The 23,856-nt window shown below is 46.9% G+C and overlaps 1 protein-coding gene across 1 annotated transcript in view; it reads left to right on the forward strand.

Moving 5' to 3' along the window:
• Positions 1-22,804, forward strand: part of kdr (kinase insert domain receptor (a type III receptor tyrosine kinase)) — a 117,453-nt gene extending 94,649 nt beyond the window's left edge. The window contains exons 27-30 of the mRNA XM_070869976.1: positions 3,275-3,420; positions 9,912-10,005; positions 11,874-11,959; positions 19,711-22,804. Of these exons, the coding sequence (XP_070726077.1) occupies positions 3,275-3,420; positions 9,912-10,005; positions 11,874-11,959; positions 19,711-19,909 (525 nt within the window). The 3' untranslated portion in view covers positions 19,910-22,804. The remainder of the gene's footprint in view (positions 1-3,274; positions 3,421-9,911; positions 10,006-11,873; positions 11,960-19,710) is intronic.
• Positions 22,805-23,856: the final 1,052 nt, after the last annotated feature.

Raw genomic sequence — 23,856 nt, forward strand, 5'->3', positions numbered from 1 at the left:
CTCCAAGGCCGCGCCATGGCTTTTGATGACCGGGGGCAGTGCTGTGTGGCGGGGTCAGGTTGGTAGAGGACCTTTGTCCTACAGATGTTTAATGTAAGGCCCATGCTTTCGCATGCCTCGGTGAAGGTGTTGATGAAGGCTTGGAGTTTAGCCTCTGAATGTGCGCAGATGCAAACGTCTTCCGCGTACTGTAGTTCGATGACAGAGGATGGGGCGACCTTGGATCTAGCCTGGAGTCAATACAGGTTAAACAGGTTCCCATTGGTTCTATAGTTTAGTTCCACTCCAGTGGGGAGCTTGTTGAGTGTGAGATGGAGCATTGCAGCGAGGAAGATTGAGAAGAGCATTGTCGCGATTACGCAGCTCTGCTTCACCATGGTCCAGACGTGGATTGGGTTTGTGGTGGATCCATTGGTCAGGATCACAGCTTGCATGTCATCGTGGAGCAGGCGGAGGATGGTGAAAAACTTTTGGAGGCAGCCGAAACGGAGGGGGACGCTCCATAGTCCCTCGGGGTTGACAGTATCAAAGGCCTTTGTGAGGTCAAAGAATGCCATGTACAAGGGTTGGTGTTGCTCCCTGCACTTCTCCTGTAGTTGTCGCAAGGTGAAGATCATGTCCGTTGTACCCCTTAGTGGACGAAATCCGCACTGCGACTTTGGGAAAAGCTCTTCAGCCACAGGGAGAAGATGGTTGAGGAGGATTCTTGTGATGATTTTCCCAGTGGCCAACAAGAGGGTGATTCCTCTGTAGTTGCCGCAGTCGGACTTGTCCCTTTTTTTAAAGATGGTCACTCATTTCACACTTTTAGGGCATATGTTGAGGGATTGGAGCTAAAAACACACAATAAGTGAGGAGAGTCTGCACAAGTAGTGGGAAGATTAGTGGTGGTCTATTTTTGTGAGCTGAACACTTAGAGAGTGAATTTCCACGAGGGTTTTCCCACTCATCTGTTGTAGCTTGGCCAGAAGGTTTAAGGAAACCACGGAATAACAGCATAATGCCACATACATCTTTTTTCTGGGGTTTGTGAAGTTATGTCAGGCGATGGAAAGATCTGACACTGCAGGGCGAAAGCATGCACTTGCCATTAGACAACCAGCAACTATGTATAAAAAAAGAAACTGAATATGCTGTAAATTTGAACAAGAAACAAAACAGCAGCTATACTTTTGTGAATTTCTCAGTAGCTTGGTTCGGAGACTCTTACACATTGTGATAGATTTCCACATATGTTAGTAACTGAGCAGACCAAACCTACTTCTAAAAAACTTATTTAAATTAATTGCCTGCTGAAAATGTATTGAGATTATGGTCATATGTCATGTCGTCATATGATATCTACATTGTAAATTATGCAAAGCCATGTGCCTTCAGCGGAGCGTCACGAGTGCAAAACCATGGTTGCTATTTATATCCCTATTATTCAAATAATCCTGTCTCCAGGATTTGGGCTGGAGTCCAGTCAAGAGTAGATGGTGTTTCCAGTACCTTCACCCCTCTGCCTTTATAGTTAGCAATCCTGATCCTGACCAACGGAACCACCACAGACCCAATCCATGTCCGGACCGGGGTCAAGCAGGGCTGTGTCATCGCACCAACGCTCTTCTCAATCTTTCTTGCTGCAATGCATCATCTCACTCTCAACAAGCTCCTTGCTGGAGTGGAACTAAACTATAGAACCAATGGGAACCTGTTCGACCTGTATCGACTCCAGGCTAGATCCAAGGTCATCCCATTATCTGTGTTCGAACTACAGTACGCGGACGACACTTGTGTCTGCGCACATTCAGAGGCTGAACTCCAAGCCATCACTAACATCTTCCCTGAGGCGTATGAAAGCATGGGCCTTACACTAAACATCCGTAACACAAAGGTCCTCCACCAACCTGACCCCGCCACACAGCACTGCCCCCCGGTCATCAAAATCCACGGCGTGGCCTTGGACAACGTGGACCATTTTCCATAACTCAGGAGAGTGCTATCAGCAAGGGCAGACATCGACGAAGAGGTCCAACACCGCCTCCAGTGTGCCAGCACAGCCTTCGGTCATCTGAAGAAGAGAGTGTTTGAAGACCAAGACCTCAAATCTGGCACCAAACTTATGGTCTACAGGGCAGTAGTAATACCTGCCCTCCTATATGGCTCAGAGATGTGGACCATATACAATAGACACCTCAAAGCGCTGGAGAAATACAACGAGCGCTGCTTCTGCAAGATCCTGCAAATCCACTGGGAGTCAATGTTCTCAATTAGGCCAACATCCCCAGCATCAAAGCACTGACCACACTCGACCAGCTCCGTTGGGAGGGCCACATTGGCCGCATGCCTGACACGAGACTTCCAAAGCAAGCGCTCTACTCGGAAGTCCTACACGGCAAGCGAGCCCCAGGTGGGCAGAGGAAACGCTTCAAGGACACCCTCAAAGCCTCCTTGATTAAGTGCAACATCCCCACCGACACCTGGGAATCCCTGGCCCAAGACCACGCTAAGTGGAGGAAGAGCATCCGGGAGGGCGCTGAGCACCTCGAGTCTCGTCGCCAAGCGCATGTAGAAAACAAACACAGACAACGGAAGGTGCGTGCGGCAAACCAGACTCCCCACTCATCCTTTACTCCAACCACTGTCTGTCCCACCTGTGACAGAGACTGTAATTCCTGTATTGGACTGTTCAGTCACTTTCAAAGTGGAAGCAAGTGGAAGCAAGTCTTCCTTGATATCGAGGCACTGCCTATGATGATGATGATATTTAGCAGCATGTGGTTAAAAACGTTTCTAGACATTAAAGGGTTATTTCTCAGAGATAGAGGGAGAACACTGCAGCCACGTCCATTTTACAGCATTCACTGGGACCCTTTTAAGGAATACTAAATATCCAACAACATCCCAAGAGTGACTTTAATAAAATAAATATTTTACTTACAGTGTACATGTTGGCTTAATCTTTTCAACAGCTCTGAGTAATACTATGCCATCCCTTTTGTGATGTTATCCCTGAATTATACCTTTCCCATTAATTGCAATTATTATTCCGAAATTAAATTCCATGTAATTCACAAATGTTGCAGGACTTTGATTTATTGTTAAATAAATGAGATGGATAGCAGTGCATATGGGAAGTGAAGATAACTTTGCCTGGAATGTAGCTTGTTCAAACCTTAATGTAGGTTTGAATCAGTGGGCAGACAAAAGCTGTCATGTTGAATTCTGTCTTTTTTTTCTGCAAGCAGTGTATATAGCACAGATAAAAATGCTTCTCTTCTGCACTTTTTAGGATGGCAAGGATTATATTCCACTTAACATGTCACTGACTATAGAAGATGATTCCGGGCTTTCTCTGCCAACTTCACCTGCTTCCTGTACAGAGGAAGAGGAAGGGAGTGATCCACAATTCCATTATGACAATACAGCAGGAATACGGTAATGATCTGATGGACATCCTACCATTCCTGAAGGCAGCCTTTATGTGTCTGTGATCAGAAGGAAAATAAGAGGAAACATTCCTTAGCCATTCCAGTTGACGTGTAGGTCCGACCAGGGTTACACATAAATGTTGTAGGGGTGTAACATAGAACAGTGAACGGAAAAAATTATGAAAAGATCCAACAGTAGATAAAATTCAAAGTATTAACACTAGTAGAGAGATTAAAATTTTTACCAGTTGAAATAGCTATAGGTTGAATCTCCCTTATCCAGCACCCTTAGGACCTGGCCTGTGCCAAGTAAGGGATTTTGCCGGATAAAGGGAGGTCAGCCCGAGGGGAGGGGGGAGGGGGCGGGTGGGGTGGGGAGGTGGCTTGTGGTCGGGGAGGCGGGGAAGGTCAGTGCCCTGGGTGGGTCGTAAAGTGTTGGTGGGCCCCCAGTAGGCCCCAGCGAGTGTCGGCATGGCCACAGCGGGCTGAGTGTCAGCGGGCCTCCAGTGGGCCGAGTGTTGGTGGGTTCCCAGTGGGCCGAGTGTCAGCGGGCCCCCAGTGGGCCGAGTGTCGGCGGGCCTCCAGCGAGTGTCGGCGGGCCCCTAGTGGGCCGAGTGTCAGCGCAGCCTCAGCGGGCCAAGTGTTGGCAGGCCCCCAGCGGGCCGAGTGTTGGCGGGCCCCCAGTGGGCCGAGTGTCGGTGGGTCCCCAGTGGGCCGAGTGTCGGTGGGCCCCAGTGGGTCGAGTGTTGGTGGGTCCCCAGTGGGCCGAGTGTCGGTGGGCCCCAGTGGGTCGAGTGTTGGCGGGCCCCCAGTGGGCCGAGTGTCGGTGGGCCCCAGTGGGCCGAGTGTCGGCGGGCCCCCAGTGGGCCGAGTGTTGGCAGGCCCCCAGTGGGCCGAGTGTTGGCGGGGCCCCAGTGGGCCGAGTGTTGGCGGGCCCCCAGTGGGCCAAGTGTCGGCGGGCCCCCAGTGGGCCGAGTGTCGGTGGGCCCCCAGTGGGCCGAGTGTCGGTGGGCCCCAATGGGCCGAGTGTTGGCGGGCCCCTAGTGGGCCGAGTGTCGGTGGGTCCCCAGTGGGCCAAGTGTCGGTGGGCCCCCAGTGGACCGAGTGTCGGTGGGTCCCCAGTGGGCCAAGTGTCGGTGGGCCCCAGTGGGCCGAGTGTCGGCGGGCCCCCAGTGGACCGAGTGTCGGCGGGCCCCCAGTGGACCGAGTGTCGGCGGGCCCCCAGTGGACCGAGTGTTGGCGGGCCCCCAGTGGGCCGAGTGTCGGCGGGCCCCCAGTGGGCCGAGTATTGGCGGGCCCCCAGTGGGCCGAGTGTCGGCGGGCCCCCAGTGGGTCGAGTGTCGGTGGGCCCCCAGTGGGCTGAGTGTCGGCGGGCCCCCAGTGGGCCGAGTGTCGGTGGGCCCCAGTGGGCCGAGTGTCGGTGGGCCCCAGTGGGCCGAGTGTCGGTGGGCCCCAGTGGGCCGAGTGTCGGTGGGCCCCCAGTGGGTCGAGTGTTGGTGGGCCCCAGTGGGCCGAGTGTCGGCGGGCCCCCAGTGGACCGAGTGTCGGTGGGCCCCCAGTGGGCCGAGTGTCGGCGGGCCCCCAGTGGACCGAGTGTTGGTGGGTCCCCAGTGGACCGAGTGTCGGCGGGCCCCCAGTGGACCGAGTGTCGGTGGGCCCCAGTGGGCCAAGTGTCGGTGGGCCCCAGTGGGCCGAGTGTCGGTGGGCCCCAGTGGGCCGAGTGTCGGTGGGCCCCAGTGGGCCGAGTGTCGGCGGGCCCCCAGTGGACCGAGTGTTGGCGGGCCCCCAGTGGGCCGAGTGTCGGTGGGCCCCCAGTGGGCCGAGTGTCGGTGGGCCCCCAGTGGGCCGAGTGTTTGCGGGCCCCCAGTGGGTCGAGTGTTGGCGGGCCCCCAGTGGACCGAGTGTTGGCGGGCCCCCAGTGGGTCGAGTGTTGGCGGGCCCCCAGTGGGCCGAGTGTCGGTGGGCCCCCAGTGGGCCGAGTGTCGGTGGGCCCCCAGTGGGCCGAGTGTTTGCGGGCCCCAGTGGGCCGAGTGTTGGCGGGCCCCCAGTGGGCCGAGTGTCGGCGGGCCCCCAGTGGACCGAGTGTCGGCGGGCCCCCAGTGGGCCGAGTGTCGGCGGGCCCCCAGTGGACCGAGTGTCGGCGGGCCCCCAGTGGACCGAGTGTCGGCGGGCCCCCAGTGGACCGAGTGTCGGCGGGCCCCCAGTGGACCGAGTGTCGGCGGGCCCCCAGTGGGCCGAGTGTCGGCGGGCCCCCAGTGGGTCGAGTGTCGGCGGGCCCCCAGTGGGTCGAGTGTCGGCGGGCCCCCAGTGGGTCGAGTGTCGGTGGGCCCCCAGTGGGCCGAGTGTCGGTGGGCCCCCAGTGGGCCGAGTGTCGGTGGGCCCCCAGTGGGCCGAGTGTCGGTGGGCCCCCAGTGGGCCGAGTGTCGGTGGGCCCCCAGTGGGCTGAGTGTCGGCACGACCCCAAAGTCGGAGTGGAGGTTGGCCACGTTCTGCGCATGCGCCCCCAGCCACCAGAATCATGCCGGACAAGGGGTGGTGCTGGATAAGGGAGTCCCGGATAAGGGAGATCCAACCTGTACTATAAATGACCATAGATAATAACATCATTACCTGATAGCGGATAGTGAATAAGATAAATAGATGAATACTTTCAGAATCAAGGGATGGATGATAGCAATTACAATTGGTAATATTTGGTGCAATTACCTTAAAATATCATGGGGCTGAAAATCCTTGTCCCTTTTCACCAGTGGAAGAGCAGCAGAGGGAGCACACTCCATGTCTGCTCCTGACTCCGTGAGATATCCAGGGTCAGGGTGGGGGTCATTTGTTTGGAATACTACTGGCGGATGCCCGTGGCACTGTGGCATTTCTTTGGAGGAGGGGCATCAGGAACTGGGTGCACTGATGGCTGCTTGATGGGGGCCACTGGTGTCTTCTTTGCATAATTTGACACACAGGTGTATCAGCCCCTTCTGTAGGCTTTTCTAGGTCTGGATTCACTGGTGTACCCAACTTCCACCACTGAGCCAACTGGTATGCCAGGTTCATCCTGCCTTCCAGAGTATTCATGGTATAGAGGCCGGGTCTGAGAAAGTTTCCGACGTGGGAATTCCCTCCCCTCAGCCCCTAGATTTACATGAACATAGTGACACATTGCGGCAACATTTTGAGGAGCCACACAGTTAAATGCAGGTTTGATGCTCTCAGTCTGATTCTCTCAGTTTGATTCTCCCAGTCCCAGCATCCTCATTTTGGGATGGCACTGAGCAGAGGCCAGAACTGTGTGTGCAGAGAGCAAGGGAAGATTGGAGGATGAGTTATCACTTGGATGTTTCGCATACATCCCAGTGGCCATCTGAAGAATGGCAAGAATGAACTACAACAATTTTACATCCCTGTCTTGCGTAAAAATAAAAAGGGAAGGTGGCTCAACCGTGGCTATCAAGGGAAATCAGGGATAGTATTAAAGCCAAGGAAATGGCATACAAATTGGCCAGAAATAGCAGTGAACCTGGGGACTGGAAGAAATTTAGAACTCAGCAGAGGAGGACAAAGGGTTTGATTAGGGCAAGGAAAATAGAGTACGAGAGGAAGCTTGCAGGGAACATTAAGACGGACTGCAAAAGTTTCTCTAGATATGTAAAGAGAAAAAGGTTAGTAAAGACAAATGTAGGTCCCCTGCAGTCAGAATCAGGGGAAGTCATAACGGGGAACAAAGAAATGGCAGACCAATTGAACAAGTACTTTGGTTCGGTATTCACTAAGGAGGACACAAACAACCTTCCGGATATAAAAGGGGTCAGAGGGTCTAGTAAGGAGGAACTGAGGGAAATCCTTATTAGTCAGGAAATTGTGTTGGGGAAATTGATGGGATTAAAGGCCGATAAATCCCCAGAGCCTGATGGATTGCATCCCAAAGTACTTAAGGAGATGGCCTTGGAAATAGCGGATGCATTGACAGTCATTTTCCAACATTCCATAGACTCTGGATCAGTTCCTATGGAGTGGAGGGTAGCCAATGTAACCCCACTTTTTAAAAAAGGAGGGAGAGAGAAAACAGGGAATTATAGACCGGTCAGCCTGACCTCAGTAGTGGGTAAAGTGATGGAATCGATTATTAAGGATGTCATAGCAGCGCATTTGGAAAGAGGTGACATGATAGGTCCAAGTCAGCATGGATTTGTGAAAGGGAAATCATGCTTGACAAATCTTCTGGAATTTTTTGAGGATGTTTCCAGTAGAGTGGACAAGGGAGAACCAGTTGATGTGGTATATTTGGACTTTCAGAAGGCTTTCGACAAGGTCCCACACAAGAGGTTAATGTGCAAAATTAAAGCACATGGGATTGGGGGTAGTGTGCTGACATGGATTGAGAACTGGTTGTCAGACAGGAAGCAAAGAGTAGGAGTAAATGGGTACTTTTCAGAATGGCAGGCAGTGACTAGTGGGGTACTGCAAGGTTCTGTGCTGGGGCCCCAGCTGTTTACATTGTACATTAATGATTTAGACGAGGGGATTAAATGTAGTATCTCCAAATTTGCGGATGACACTAAGTTGGGTGGCAGTGTGAGCTGCGAGGAGGATGCTATGAGGCTGCGGAGTGACTTGGATAGGTTAGGTGAGTGGGCAAATGCATGGCAGATGAAGTATAATGTGGATAAATGTGAGGTTATCCACTTTGGTGGTAAAAACAGAGAGACAGACTATTATCTGAATGGTGACAGATTAGGAAAAGGGGAGGTGCAATGAGACCTGGGTGTCATGGTGCATCAGTCATTGAAGATTGGCATGCAGGTACAGCAGGCGGTTAAGAAAGCAATTGGCATGTTGGCCTTCATAGCGAGGGGATTTGAGTACAGGGGCAGGGAGGTGTTGCTGCAGTTGTACAGGGCCTTGGTGAGGCCACACCTGGAGTATCATGTGCAGTTTTGGTCTCCTAACTTGAGGAAGGACATTCTTGCTATTGAGGGAGTGCAGCGAAGGTTCACCAGACTGATTCCCAGGATGGTGGGACTGACATATGAAGAAAGACTGGATCAACTGGGCTTGTATTCACTGGAGTTCAGAAGAATAAGAGGGGATCTCATAGAAACGTTTAAAATTCTGACGGGTTTCGACAGGTTAGATGCAGGAAGAATGTTGCCAATGTTGGGGAAGTCCAGAACCAGGGGTCACAGTCTAAGGATAAGGGGTAAGCCATTTAGGACCGAGATGAGGAGAAACTTCTTCACCCAGAGAGTGGTGAACCTGTGGAATTCTCTACCACAGAAAGTTGTTGAGGCCAATTCACTAAATATATTCAAAAAGGAGTTAGATGTAGTCCTTACTACTAGGGGGATCAAGGGGTATGGCGAGAAAGCAGGAATGGGGTACTGAAGTTGCATGTTCAGCCATGAACTCCTTGTATGGCGGTGCAGGCTAGAAGGGCCGCATGGCCTACTCCTGCACCTATTTTCTATGTTTCTATGTTTCTATAGACAATTAGGAACAAGTGGTTTTCTCAATCTTTCGACTGTAGGAATTATATGGTGTGTCCAGAAGGATTTGAAAACAGTGCAGGCAGATACAAATAAAATAATCCCGTTCACAGAGGTGGATGGATCACTGCTTCAGCCTATGCAATGGCTTAGGGAACAGGAATATCCGGGCACCGAATCTACTCAGAAGCACTGTCAGCAGTGTCTATGGAAATTAGTTGCATACGGGTATATTTTTGTCATAAGAAGCTCCATCCATATCCATTTGATGCTACAGTAAGTGAATTATGTATTTTAAATCACGGATAGCATCAATTTGTAGGGTTATCTTCTCCTTCAGTTGTAAACATTGCCTACATTTATTTGTGAAATCATACTGGGAAAGAAATCCCTCAAAAAAGGAGGAAATACTGAAAACAGGCAACTTATTGGTTTTTAGCAGTATAAAAAAACTCCAACTTGTGAAAGAAAATGTTCACTGGAAACTCTCTAGTGAATTTCTGCTGTCTTGTTGATGGCATTTTAGAAAGAGGGCAAATATTCAGTACAGATTTCTTAAGCTACTGTTTCTATCTCACCATAGGTTTCTCCATTAAAAGGTTTCAAATTGGTCACTGTTAGTAATATTCTTTCGTGTTTTATGCTTCTTTTATTATTATTCCATGAATTAACAATATCTTCTACTAGTACAAATGGTCTGTGAATCCCACAAGATTACAGGATGATTCCATGATTCGGTGCCCCCACCAGTGCTCACAGGGAGGGAATCTTAGAAAATGTGAAGCTCATTAGTTGATAAATCACGGGCACTATCCTGAGTAGCACTGCTTGTGCGTTCCCTGCTGGGAGTGCTGGATTGCAGACTCGTTCCTTACATGAGTTAATTTAGGAAAGAATTGTACCTACTAATCAATGATATTGCTACAATGATATCTATTGGAAAATAAATCCTTTCTGGATTTTCAGGGCAGGTGTTTTTAGCACTGTCTACCATGCTCTGTCTTGTTTCTTTTTCTAGATACCTTAATGGCAGTAAAAAGCGAAGCAGGCCTGAGAGCGTTAAAACATTTGATGAAGTACCAGTGGAACAAACAACTGTCATTGTGCAAGAGGTATATTTAGACACATAAAATGAAGTCTTACTTTACAAAGTAGAAAACATAGACTTGCATTCTTATTTGTTTCTTAAGGGTGTTAAGATAAATCGAGCATAGATATTGCAGATGTAAGCAAGCAGTTTGAGTTCGAGCTTTGAGCATAGAAATGGGGGGAACAGATTCAAAATTAACAAGCCCAGTACCATTGTGGGAGTACTGTTTTCACAAGGACAGCAGCGGTTCAAGGAGAAAACCCACCATCATCTTTTCAGGGCAATTAAGATGGGCAATAAATGAGGCTCTGCCAGTGTCACCCACATCCTGAGAACAAATAAAAAAGGTGAGACTAGAAGTTGGGGAAACATTCCACAGAGTAGTTGATATGTGGGTATGGAACAGATTGCCAGAAAAAGCAATTGAGGCTGAATCAATTAACTACTTAGAAAAGCAGATAAATAAGTATGTTTTAAACAAGGACAACATAAGGACACACTGATAAGATCAAAGACTCAAGGGGATACAGAGTCCTGTGCAACGTTCCCGCTAAGCTACGCTGCCGCACAGTAGTCTGAAGGTCCCCCACAGGCTCCACACAGGCTCTGCACAGCGGTCTGGAACTCCCGCACAGGCTCCGCACAGCGGTCTGAAGCTCCTGCACAGGCTGCTCCCTGGCTTTGCAATGGAAATAACAGCGCATGGGTGAAAATTTGAATGGAGCCAGTTAGAGAGACCATGCACAAGAATAACATTTGAGGGAACATTGTGTTGAGCTACTAAGGGAAGGAATAGAGAGTGGGGAGTGGAGAGTGAGTTGATACATAAGAACATAAGAAATAGAAACAGAAGTAGGCCATACGGCCCCTCGAGCCTGCTCCGCCATTCAATAAGATCATGGCTGATCTGATCATGGACTCAGCTCCACTTTCCTGCCCGTTCCCCATAACCCTTTATCCCTTTATCATTTAAGAAACTGTCTATTTCTTTCTCAAATGAATTCAATGTCCCAGCTTCCACAGCTCTCTGAGGCAGCAAATTCTATAGATTTACAACCCTCTGAGAGAAGAAATTTCTCCTCATCTCAGTTTTAAATGGACGGACCCTTATTCTAAGATCTAGTCTCCCCCATCAGTGGAAACACCCTCTCTGCATCCACCTTGTCAAGACCCCTCATAATCTCATTCATTTCTATAAGATCACCTCTCATTCTTCTGAATTCCAATGAATAGAGGCCCAACCCACTCAACCTTTCCTCATAAGTCAACCCCCTCATCTCTGGAATCAACCTAGTGAACCTTCTCTGAACTGCCTCCAAAGCAAGTATATCCTTTCGTAACTATGAAAACCAAAACTGCACGCAGTATACCAGGTGTGGCCTCACCAATACCTTGTATAACTGTAGCAAGACTTCCCTGCTTTTATACTCCATCCCCTTTGCAATAAAGGCCAAGATACCATTGGCCTTCCTGATCACTTGCTGTAGCTGCATACTATCCTTTTTTGTTTCATGCACAAGTACTCCCAGGTCCTGTTGTACTGCAGCACTTTGCAATCTTTCTCCATTAAATAATAACTTGCTCTTTGATTCTTTTCTGCCAAAGTGCATAACCTCGCACTTTCGATGTAGGATAGTAGGTTAGGATTTAATACACGAGTTTTCAGTGTGTATGAATACACCGCTATTTTGCTCAACTGCCTTTGGGAATCAGGATGCATTTTATATCAAACTTTTTCTCAGAAGATCAAACAAGTGAAGTAGAATCCATGATAGGCTATGGTGCACATGATCTGTGGAAGGAGCAGGCTTAGCGAGATGATTGGCTCTTTCTCATTCCTTGCTTTATGAAGTGCTTACTTGTCTTCACTGAGTACTTTTCCCTGACTAGGATAACCAGACTGACAGTGGCATGATACTTGCATCAGAGGAACTTCAAACACTGGAAACAAGGCAGAGTCAGACTTTGGCATTTAGGTAAGCTTTTATTATCCATGGCGGTTTATAGTAATTGTCTTCATGAGAAAATGATTTCTTTGCGGAGTTTGAAGATAGTAGAGCCATGTATTACTTTTGTCACAAGGATGATATAAATCACCAGCCCGTTTTTCACCTCGCCAGATTTTCTTTTCCAAAGTGTGTGTTCGTCTGTTAATATCACCAACAGTAACTTCTAGCCTCAGAAGTGCTTTAATCATTGACGGATGATGCAATCACAGTGAGCACAGATGTCTTCTGACAGCTGAAGCAAGGATCACAAATACACTTATCTTTCTATCTGAGGTGAACTTTTGTCCAACTAAGCATGTAATTTTATATCATGCATTACACAGACAGGATTATATGTTTTTCATAGGCTGGCCGTGTTATGTGGAGCACCTGAATTTCGACAAACCCCTGTGAAATTCATTGATGAGTGTCATACATTTTAGGAAGACATTGACAAATTTTGCAAGACACACCCCCTCCTCAACATTGTGAAATTTCAGGGACACCTACAGCCCGAACAAGAGGCTGTTCTACCTTTTCATTTCTAGGGTATCTTTCTTCAGTAGTTTGACTGCATTGTCCCTTTACAATAACCAGACTGAAAAATATTTCCCTGTGGGAGTACCTGTATAACAATTTTGTTTTAAATCATTCAGTCGTTACTAATCATGGAGTTTAGAACCTGGACAAAAACTGACAAATGTGGAATTATTTTGGCAGCTATAGGTTTATGTTGAGGAAATTGGTTTGTGATGAGCTAGCAAACTGATATCTGAAATACCTCCCAATGGAATTAGAATGGACTGTGTTTGGAGACAATATTATCTTTTGTTGGTTAGTATTAAATAGATTTTTTAATCGTATGATATTAAAACAGCACAATGTTATTCTGCTGTATCTCAGAGGAGACATAAAGGCGTTATCACAACAATAACTTGTATTTATATAAGTGAAATGTTCCAAGGAGCATCACAGGAGCGTTATGAGATAAGATGTTTGGCACTGAGCCACATAGGAGAAAACAGGGCAGGTGACCAAAAGCTTGGACAAAGAGGTAGGTTTTAAGGAGCATCTTGAAGGAGGAAATAGAGGTAGAGAGGCAGAGAGGTTTAGGTCGGGAATTCCAGAGCTTAGGGCCGAGGCAACAGAAGGCACGGCCACCAATTATATTCAGGGATGCTCAAAAGGGCAGATTAGAGGAGCGGAGATACCTCAGGGGGGTTGTGGAGCTGGAGGAGATTACAGAGGTAGGGAGGAGTGAGGCCAAGGAGAGATTTGAAAACAAGGATGAGAATTTTGAAATCGAGGCGTTGCTTAACCGGGAGCCAATGTAGGTCAGCGAGCACAGGGCTGATGGATGAATGGGATTTGGTGCGAGTTAGGATACAGGCAGCTGAGTTTTGGATCACTTCTAGTTTACATCGGGTAGAATGTGGGAGACCAGTCAGGAGTGTGTTGGAATAGTCAAGTCTAGAGGTAAAGGCATCGATGAGTGCTTCAGCAGCAGATGCGCTGAGGCAAGGGCGGAGTCGGAGGTGGAAATAGGCGGTCTTAATTATGCTGCAGATATGTGGTTGAAAGCTCATTTCAGGGTCAAATATGATACCAAGATTGCAAACAGTGTGGTTCAGCATCAGACAGAAGTAAGGGAAAGGAATGGAGTCAGTGGCTTGGGAACGGAGTTTGTGACGGGGACCGAAAACAATGGCTTTGGTCTTCCCAATATTTGGAGAAAATTTCTGCTCATCCAGAACTGGATGTCGGACAAGCAGTCTGACAATTTAGAGACTGTGGAGGGGTCGAGAGAAATGGTAGTGAGTTAGAACTGGGTGTCATCAGCGTACATGTGGAAATTGACGCTGTGTTTTTGGATGATGTCGCCAAGGGGCAACATGTAGATGGGGGGGGGGGGGGGCAAGGATAAATCCTTGGGAGACACCAGAGGTAATGATGCGGAGCGGGAAGAGAAGCCGTTTCTTGTGATTCTCTGGCTATGATTAGATATATAAGAATGGAACCAGGCAAGTGCAGTCCCACCCAGCTGGACGACGGTGGAGAGGCGTTGGAGAAGGATAGAGTGGTCAACCATGTCAAAGGCTGCAGACAAGTCAAGAAGGATGAGGAGGGATAGTTTGTCTTTGCCACAGTCACAAAGGATGTCATTTGTGACTTTGAGAGCGGTTTCGGTACTGTGGCAGGGCCGGAAACCTAATTGGAGGGATTCAAACATGGAGTTGTGGGAAAAATGGGCATGGATTTGGGAGGCGACAACATGTTCAAGGACTTTGGAGAGGAAAGGGAGGTCGGAGATGGGGTGGTAGTTTGCAAGGATGGAGGGGTAGAGGGTTGTTTTTTTGAGGAGAGGGGTAATGACGGCAGATTTGAGGGAGAGAGAATCGTTAACAATGTCAGCTAACATGGAAGCCAGAAAAGGAAGCTGGAAAGTTTAATAGGAATAGGGTCAAGGGAGCAGGAAGTGGGTCTCATGGACAGGATGAGCTCGGAAAGGTCATGACTGGAGTTCAGAGATAAACTGGAGAAAGATGTAAGATCAGGACTAGGGCAGGGGAAATCTTTAGAGGAAATTTGGCCCGGTGGGCTAGGGGAAGGAAGGGAAGAGGCAGAGGTGGTCGAACATATGGTCTCAATCTTAGAGGCAAAGAAGTCCATGACCTCTTCACACATTGTTGGAGGTGAGGGTGGAGACTGGGGAGATGGGTTTAAAAATATGGTTACCAGTGGAGAACAGAAGCCGGGGTTTATCTTTACATTCCAGAATGATTCTGGCATAGTGAGCAATTATGGCAAACGAGAGCAGGACCCGATAGTGCTTTATGTGGTCCAGCCAGATCTGGCAGTGAATGGCTAAACCAGTTGTCCGTCATATCCGTTCAACTCTATGTCCCTTGAACTTAAGCAAGTGAAGATCAAGGCTGTACCAGGGAGAATGGCCAGGGTGAGAGAGAGTAATTGTTTTAACATGGACTGGGGCATCAAAGTTGGTGGTGAGGGTGTGATTGAGCAGATCGGTAGCTGCAGAAATATCATGGTGAATGGAGGGCCAAAGGCTGGACAGTTGAGAGTTCATAAGTGCAGTTGTAAAAGAGTTGGGAGAGAGTTTTTTCTAGGGACGGACACAGAAGGAGGTAGGGTTGGGGGGAGGGTGGAAGGGGGATGTGGGTGGAGAGCGATATGAGCAAGTGGTCAGAGATGGCCTTATCTGAGATTGACACGATGGGAGTAGCGAGGCCACGAGAGATGGCAAGGTTGAGGAGATGGCCGTGAATATAGGTTGGGGAGTTTACATGGAGGGAGAGATTAAGGGAGGCTACTGAACTCAGAGGAGAGAGAGTATAATGAATTGAGATGGAGGTTGAAATCACGAAGGATGTGAAGTCGTTCGGTGCAGAGGCAGAGGGAGGAAAGTAGTGAAAAAATATCAATCATAAAATGTTTATGGTACTTGGGTGGTCAGAAGAGAATGAGAATTTTAAGTGCGAGGTGAGAGGGGTGGAATAGGGTGAGATGCTCAAAGGAGGAGAAAGTGACGGAGGAGTAGGGGAACAGACCAAGTTGTGATCTGCTGATGATAGCCACACCGCCACTACGGCGGTCTGAGTAGGGCAAGTGGTGGAAGGTATAGCCAGGTGGAGAGGCTTCATTTAAGAGTAAGGTGTCATTGCCCCTCAACCAGGTTTCTGTCAGGGCTGTGATGTTGATGCAATTATCCACGATAATCTCATGCTTGGGAAGGGCTTTGTTCGCAAGTGAACGGACGTCCTGGAGGGAGATGCGGAGATGGTCGGTGAGGGATGCCCCACTGCCAGCTTCCTCAGAATCAACGCTGGGGGTGGTGAGTTGGACGGGGAGGAGATTGGCAAAATTAGCCCCCAGTGGGTGCACTGGGCGGGAAGGTCGGCGAGAGAGTAGGATGGGACAGTTGGGGTTGCTGCTCGTAAGGATGCAGCGATGAATGCCTCGATGGGCCCTTTGTAGGATGCCAAGAGAGGCACACAGGAAGCTGTCGGCTTATCTAGGAGGGAGCTAAGCCTGTGATGGCGGCTGGAGAGTAGGAAGGTCGAAGAGTAATGAAGGATTGGGATAGGGATTTGGGAGGGCAGAGTATTCGAGAGAGGAGAGATGAAAGGAGGCAGGGTGACAGGAGAGAATGGTCAGGGAGGGGTAAAGAGAAAAGGAAAGAGATGGAAAAGTGGAAAAGTATTGAATGGCTCGGGTCAGGAGCGGCAGCCAAAGTGAGCACGCTAATGGGCACGGGAAAAGCGCAGGTTACATAGGCCCGTTTAAATATAGTAGTTAATGGATGTTTCTGCAAGAGAAATACAGGGAACAGCACCAACCCTTGTACATGGCCTTTTTTGACCTTACAAAGGTTTTTGATACTGTTAACCACAAGGAGCGTCCTCCTCCGTTTCAACTGCACCCAAAAGTTTGTCGCCATCCTCCGCCTGCTCCACGATGACATGCAAGCCATGATCCTGACCAACAGATCCAACACACACCCAATCCCCGTCTGGACCGGGGTCAAGCAGGGCTGCATCATCATGCCAACCCTCTTCTCGATCTTCATCGCTGCAATGTTCCACCTCACACTCAACGAGCTCCCCGCTGGAGTGGAACTAAACTATCGAACCAGTGGGAACCTGTTCAACCTTTGTCGCCTCCAGGCCAGATCGTCCCATCCTCTGTCATTGAGCTACAGTACACGGACGACGCTTGCGTCTGTGCACATTCAGAGGCTGAACTCTAAATCATCGCCAACATCTTCACCGAGGCGTACAAAAGCATGGGCCTTACACTAAACATCCGTAAGACAAAGGTCTTCCACCAACCTGACCCCGCCACACAGAACTGCCTCCAGTCATCAAGATCCAGGGCACGGCCCTGGACAACGTGGACCACTTTCCATAACTCGGGAGCTTACTATCAGCAAGGGCAGACATCGACGACGAGGTTCAACACCGCCTCCAGTGCACCAGCGCAGCCTTTGGCCGCCTGAGGAAGAGAGTGTTCGAAGATTAGGCCCTCAAATCTGGCACCAAGCTTATGGTCTACAGGGCTGTAGTGATACCCGCCCTCCTGTATGGCTCAGAGACATGGACCATATATAGTAGACACCTCAAATCGCTGGAGAAATATGCGATCAATAGCAGAGGTTCCCAGCAAGCTCAATCCTGACATAAGTGGAGGGATCACTGGTCCACAGATTTTCAGAGCTGGAATCATTTTAGTTTGATTTACAACCTATGGAGATTTCATTAAGAGATTGCTATTCACTCATATTGACTCTAACATAATGCAACTGAAATCTCACCTTTATTTCACAGATATATAATAATATATTTTGGGAAAGGATGCCTTTTGTGCACAGAAAAATGCAAGATATTAGTGCTGAGAATCTGAACAATTTCACAGTTCAGATAACCAATTATCAGCACAAAGCACTGCCATTTTAGACAGCTGAATATAGAAAAAAGCTTCCCTCTTGCTCAGAGAAGTAATCCTCCTAAAACAGCCATCTGTCTGAGTAGGAAAGACAATTTAAGGGCTGAAATTCCATTCTTATACACCCGCAGGTACAGAGGGAGTGGCAATTGGGATAGAGGCCTTGCATCCAATTGGCACTTGATTTTCCGCTGGGCCTGTACTAGGGGAGCAGTACTAATTTAATTCATCCATGGGCATGTTGCTGATGAGTCATGCCATTGGTGCAACGTCATGCTGTGCACCGTAAACCCTTGAGTGCTGCATACTCCTAAAAGTAAGCAGCCACTAGAATTACTCTTAAAGCTGGAGATGCAACACCTGCCATTTTACCTCCACCCTTCCCACTGTCCAGGGCCCCAAACATTCCTTCTAGGTGAAACATCTTCCCCCACCCCCCCCTCCACTTTCAGCATTCCGAAAGGACCATTCCCTCTGCGACACCCTGGTGCATTCCTCAATCACCCCTAACACCCCCTCCCCTTCCCACGGCACCTTCCCGTGTAAGTTCAGGAGAGGCAACACCTGCCCATTTATCTCCTCCCTTCCCACTGTCCAAGCCCCCAAACACTCCTGCCAGGTGAAACAGCGATTTACTTGTACTTCTTGCAATTTAGTATAATGTAATCGCTGTTCATGATGTGGTCTCCTCTACATTGAGAAGACCAAATGCAGATTGGATTACTGCATTTAGTCTGCATGCCCGACCCTGAGCTTCCGATCGCCTGTCACTTTAATTCTCCGCTCCACTCCCGCTCTGATCTCTCTGTCCTTGGCCTCTTGGACTGTTCCAACAAAGCTCGAGAAATAGCATCTCATCTTTCAATTAGGTACTTTACAGCCTTCTGGATTCAACAGCGAGTTCAACAATTTCAGATCATAACCTCTGCCCATATGTTTTCAGAAGGCAGCTGTTGCTGCTTCTGCCAGTCCCATTTACACCTCTTCGAGACTCATATTTTGTTCCTTTACTGGTCCCATTACCATCTCCTTTTGCTTTGTACAATCATACCTTTTGTCATTTAATCACTTCTGCTTTCCACCCTGTCACAGACCTTCCCTTTGTTCTTTCCTCCCCTCCCCCTTTCCCTGCCCCTGCACTTGCTTAAAATCTGTTACATCTCTAACTTTTTCCAGTTCTGACGAAAAATCATTGACCTGAAACGTTAACTCTATTTCTCTCTCCACAGATGCTGCGTGACCGGCTGAGTATTTCCACCATTTTCTGTTTCCATTTTGGCTTTCCAGCATCTGTAGTATTTTGCTTTGTACTCTTAAAGCTGACCTTTCTAATGTTTTGGGGTGATTTTACAGTTGTGGTTTAAGGGCTGTTTTTACTTTGAATTATATTTTTGTTCGCTCATAGTTTCTTTGAACTAGATCTTTAATTTGTTGCCCTTTTTTTTGGTTTGAATTTAAGTTTTGCTCCACACACCATTGAAGAAAGTCTGGCTGATATGTCCTGGGGATATCATGGAAAAGCCTTTGGGATCTCCCCTTGTCCTTAAATGAGATGGAAGGTGAAGAGGAGTAGAGGCAGGTGTAACTGGATTGTAGGAGGTCACTGTAGCCTTGTGCCAATCCAAGGAGCGTTGGGTAAAGACCATACCACAGAATCTGCATCTATCTGTTCAGCTACTCTGCCCAGGGAATGCTGACTGCAGCATGCCAAGGACAGTGCCCCAAAAACAGCAAGCCACTTTGGCATCACCGCCCTCAGCATGACCTCCAGGGCTCTTTGATATTCCCCTAGGGGACTGGCAGACACATGACCCATTGGCACAACACACAGCAGAAGCAGAATTGGACCATTTGTCGCCAACAGGTGTTCCTAGTCTCCATGCTCCCAGTACAAGTTGCATCAGGCATTGGGAGTGCACCAGCAGCATGTAAATGAGGGGAAACCAGAAAACCAAGGGATATCTCCTCTGTGTGCAGAAACTGTAACCAAATGCAATAACACCACAAATGCACGTGCAGTGGAACTTGTGTCAATTTAAAGGTAGCTTTGCACTTAGGCACATGCCAGGTATTGGATTGGCATTCACCCAATCCATTTCATGTATGACTCTTATGGCCAACAGACAGAGGAGACTTTCATCCAATCAGTTTGGTCTGGATTCAAAACCAACTCCTGGAAGTGAATGGAGAGAATGCCTTCAAATTGTATTTTTGTGCCCACAATATTTCTAAATGATATACTTAAATTATAACATATATTTTCTTTTTATCTACAGTGCTTTAATTCCTAGCAAAAGTAAAGAATCTGTGACATCTGACGTATCCAACCAGACGAGTGGCTATCAGTCAGGATACCATTCTGACGACACGGACACAGCTCCTTACATCAATGAAGAAGCAAAAACAAAGGAAAATTACTGCACCTTACCAGCTGATTACAACCATGTGATCCGATACAGTGCACCACCTGTTTAAGAATTCAATACAAAACTCAGAGGATGCCATGTTGTAGCAAATTCACCTAATTGTATAAAGTTACCACATATGTTATTTCAAATATTGTCAAAGTATGAACTTTGACTGTTCTAGCCACTAGAACTATTATTAATATTGACACTAGGTATCTTTATATAGTAGATAAGGGCAGTGGAGTAACTAGCAGCCAATAATATATCTACTGTTCAGCTTTACTGATGAGCAATTCATTAGGCCAAGTACTTGAGCTAACTCCAGTCTGTTCTACTTTTGTCAGTTCAGTTCCAGTAGCCTTGGATGTCCAATACATAAACTCCATCACACAGCACACAAGGAAGAAACAAGGCTGTCATAATTGCTTTCTGGAAAAAGTGGCAAACATTGACTGTTATGTTGGTGCCCAACATCACTTCACAATAAGGCATTGCATCAAGTTGCCTACTAAACTTCAAGCAATTCTAGGCTGTGGAGATGCTTTTGTTGAATGAAACACTGCACGATTGAAAGTTACCTGGTTACTAAGACTGGGTTCCTAATAGACAATGAAACTGTCTGAGTGTATAAATCCCATATTGCAAAGTACATTTCATTCCTGTTAGATGAATAGCTCTGCAGTTAGACATTTGAGTGTGTGCGGAGCGAGAATGTGAGAGAGGAAGTATAGATAGGCACCTATTTATAGTACCTGAGTGTTGAATGTCTGCAGATTCTCAAATAAATGTAATATATTGAACACAGATAATAAGGTTTTCATTGAATGAACATGCTGTATACAGTATACTTTCTTTACTGCCATGTTTCAAGGAATGTTGGATTGATTAAATAGGAAAACTATGAAAGGTTCATCTGGTGGTACATACACTCTTTTTATTGAATGGCAATCAAAATAAAATGCTTCCAACTAAACGTATGTAGGCATCTAAGAGGAAGTTAATAAAGATTAGATTGTGCTGTGTATAATATATATTGATCAAAATACATCTCTTTTACTATTTTTGAATGTGAATAGATGGAGCCTTAATTATTGTTTGCACAATCACCATGGAAAAGGCCCCAACATGATCAATGTATTATTTCATAATTGAAAGATCTTTTTTTACAAAGTTACTTTATATAGAGGGAGTATTTGAGCAGCTATTCATGTTAGTTCTCTGGTTCTCTGTCTTTTGTCTTCCAAAAATGAATTATTTCAAAAGACATGCAGCATTACAGATTAATACACATCTGCTCAAGGCAGTTCATGCTGTTGTACATATATTATGTTTTTGTAATTTTTTAGATTTGTATCCAGTTTATCAACAATAATGCTATAGAAAATCAATGTTTTATAGTAGAGAAATTTGGTAATTTTAAAGAAAAATAAATTGATATGTTATTGTAAACTTGCTTGCTGGTCAGGCCTTTAAACGTAGAAAGGACCAAACAATTCAATCTACCATCTTATCTAACTCTCTCCCACGCAGCCTGTTCTGATGTTGGACAATGCACTTCTTGGTGGAACCTATAGATATTGGCAACAGCTTACTTCTTCTATCATCAATCTGTCAATTATTGATCTGAATGCACTGACATTCTTGTGACCAATTAACTTTGTACTTGGAATTCTCATACGTCCTTATGGAAGGAAGTTCTACATTGCAAGACAAGCTGTTCTGTTGTTAGGCAGATGAGATACCTGGAGTACTGTATACAGATTTGGTCTCCTTACCTAAGGAAGGATATACTTGCCTTAGAGGGAGTGCAACAAAGTTTCACTCGGGTGATTCCTAGGATGGGGGATTGTCCTATGAGGAGAGATTGAGTAGACTAGGCCTATATTCCCTTGAATTTAGAAGAATGAGAGGTGATCTCATTGGAATATATGAAATTCTTAAGGGGCTTGACAGGGTAACTGCTGGAAGGATATTTCCCCTGGCTGCGGAGTCTAGAACTCGGGTTCACAGTCTCAGAATAAGGGGTTGGTCATTTAGGACTGAGATGAGGAGAAATTTCTTCACTCAAAGGTTCGTAAATCTTTCCCAGAGGGCTGTGGATGCTCAGTCGTTGAGCATATTCAAGACAGAGATCGTTAGATTTTTGGATACTAAGGGAATCAAGGGATATGGGGATAGTGCGGTAAGGTAGAGTTGAGGTGGAAGATCTGCAATGATCTTATTGAATAGTGGAGCAGACTCGAAGGGCTGAATGGCCTACTCCTACTTCCTATTTCTTAAGTTCTTATAATGTAAGACACATACAAAGTGCCAATAGAACAGACATTGATTAGTAAGCAATGTGTTTTAATGGGGACATTTCTTCTTATCCAATCCATTTCTAATATAAAACAAACTGATTTCTATGAGGGTATCTCAACAAATTGGATTAAACCAAACCACATTCAAGGTAAGCAACCTTCAGGGATCAGGAAGCACGGTTCAGGGGCTATTCATCCTTGGATGATTTTGCTCAGTAGCAAACATATGTTTAATGTTTAAGGATTAAACTGTCACTACATGAGGAACAAACAGCAAAAAAGTTTTTCCTTAAAAACATTGCCATCAAACTATCCAATAGTTAATGATTGTTTTTATTTCTTTAGTTGAATTAATGCAATCATATGCAAAGGAGTCTGTCACATGTCCCTCAGCCAGACGATGACTTCAGTGGAAAGAAGAATCGGGTGGGGTGCATGATGGGCAGCAGTTCCGCTATCACAGTTTTTCACCCGGCGGTGAAAGTTCAAATCTAACCCCCAGTGTTTAATTGCCCCATTTATTACCAGCACGTTTTTGGTCCATGAAAATTCGTTGAACTCAGCCTTGGTTTAAAACTGGAAATGTAATGTTCACAAAGCTGTTTAAAGTTTTCAAACTAAATGCATCTCAAATCTCAAAAGAGAATGCATGTTGAATGTATAAAAGGTTTTGTTTTGTTTTAGAGTTCTTGCGAATTGAACCATGTGTAAACCGTTCACTTCTGTAAAAATTTTTAATAAACATTTTTCATGTATTTGAATTTTTTTGTGGTTATATTCTTAATGCTTTTTGGACTTTGGATTTACATTAAAGGAACGAACCTAGTACGTGTTCTGAATATTCTCAAAGACATGGGTCTGGAAATTAATTTGCCACTGAAAATGGCGCCTGTTTGGAGGACTGCAGGCAGCACGTGAACTTTGTGCTGCCTGCTCATTTCCATGATTGTGGCATTCAGCCCAGCACTGAATATGCTGCTGAGTGGCTGAACGTTCAGCAGGGGACCTGGGTTTGTGCAAGGCTCGCAGCAATTAAAGTTAGCCTGCACTACTTAAAGGCAGACTGCACCTTTTAAAGGGTAGTGCATTCTGCCTGCACCAGATAATTCAACTGGCTGATGACACAACAGGGGAGAGAGTGTACACGAAGGTTCTCTGATGTAGTACTGGATACCTTGGTGCAGGAGGTCAATAGGAGGAGAGAGGTTCTCTTTCCATCGGAGCCCAAAAGGCCATCCAGGCAACAAAGCGAAGTGCTGTGGGAGCAGACAGCCACTGTGGTGAATGCCCACAGTGTAGCCCCAAGGATGTGGGTGCTGCGCAGGAAAAGATTAAATAACCTCACACGAGTGGTCAAGGTCAGTGAATTCATCTTCAAATGTCACATCCCACAAACTGCACCACTAGCCTCATACACTGCTCAATGCACCACACTCCCATTACTCAGCTACTAACAATCTGTGATGATCATGACTCATATCTCACATTCATCTCACAGCTTGCACACACTGTCAGCTATTCAACCATGACAGGCTCATCATCCAAACATATTGCACCACATTCACTGACACACTTTCCTTTCTTTTGCAGAAAAAGGTGACACACAACCAGTGCCAGCAGAACTTAACTGGCAGGGGAGAGGAATCCTGCATCACCTCACCCCCTTGAATGAGACGGTGCTGGTCAATCTTGGCAGGGGCATGGCTGAGCCGTT

Source organism: Pristiophorus japonicus, chromosome 2 (assembly GCF_044704955.1).
Source record: "Pristiophorus japonicus isolate sPriJap1 chromosome 2, sPriJap1.hap1, whole genome shotgun sequence".
In the NCBI taxonomy this organism is placed as follows: domain Eukaryota; kingdom Metazoa; phylum Chordata; class Chondrichthyes; family Pristiophoridae; genus Pristiophorus; species Pristiophorus japonicus.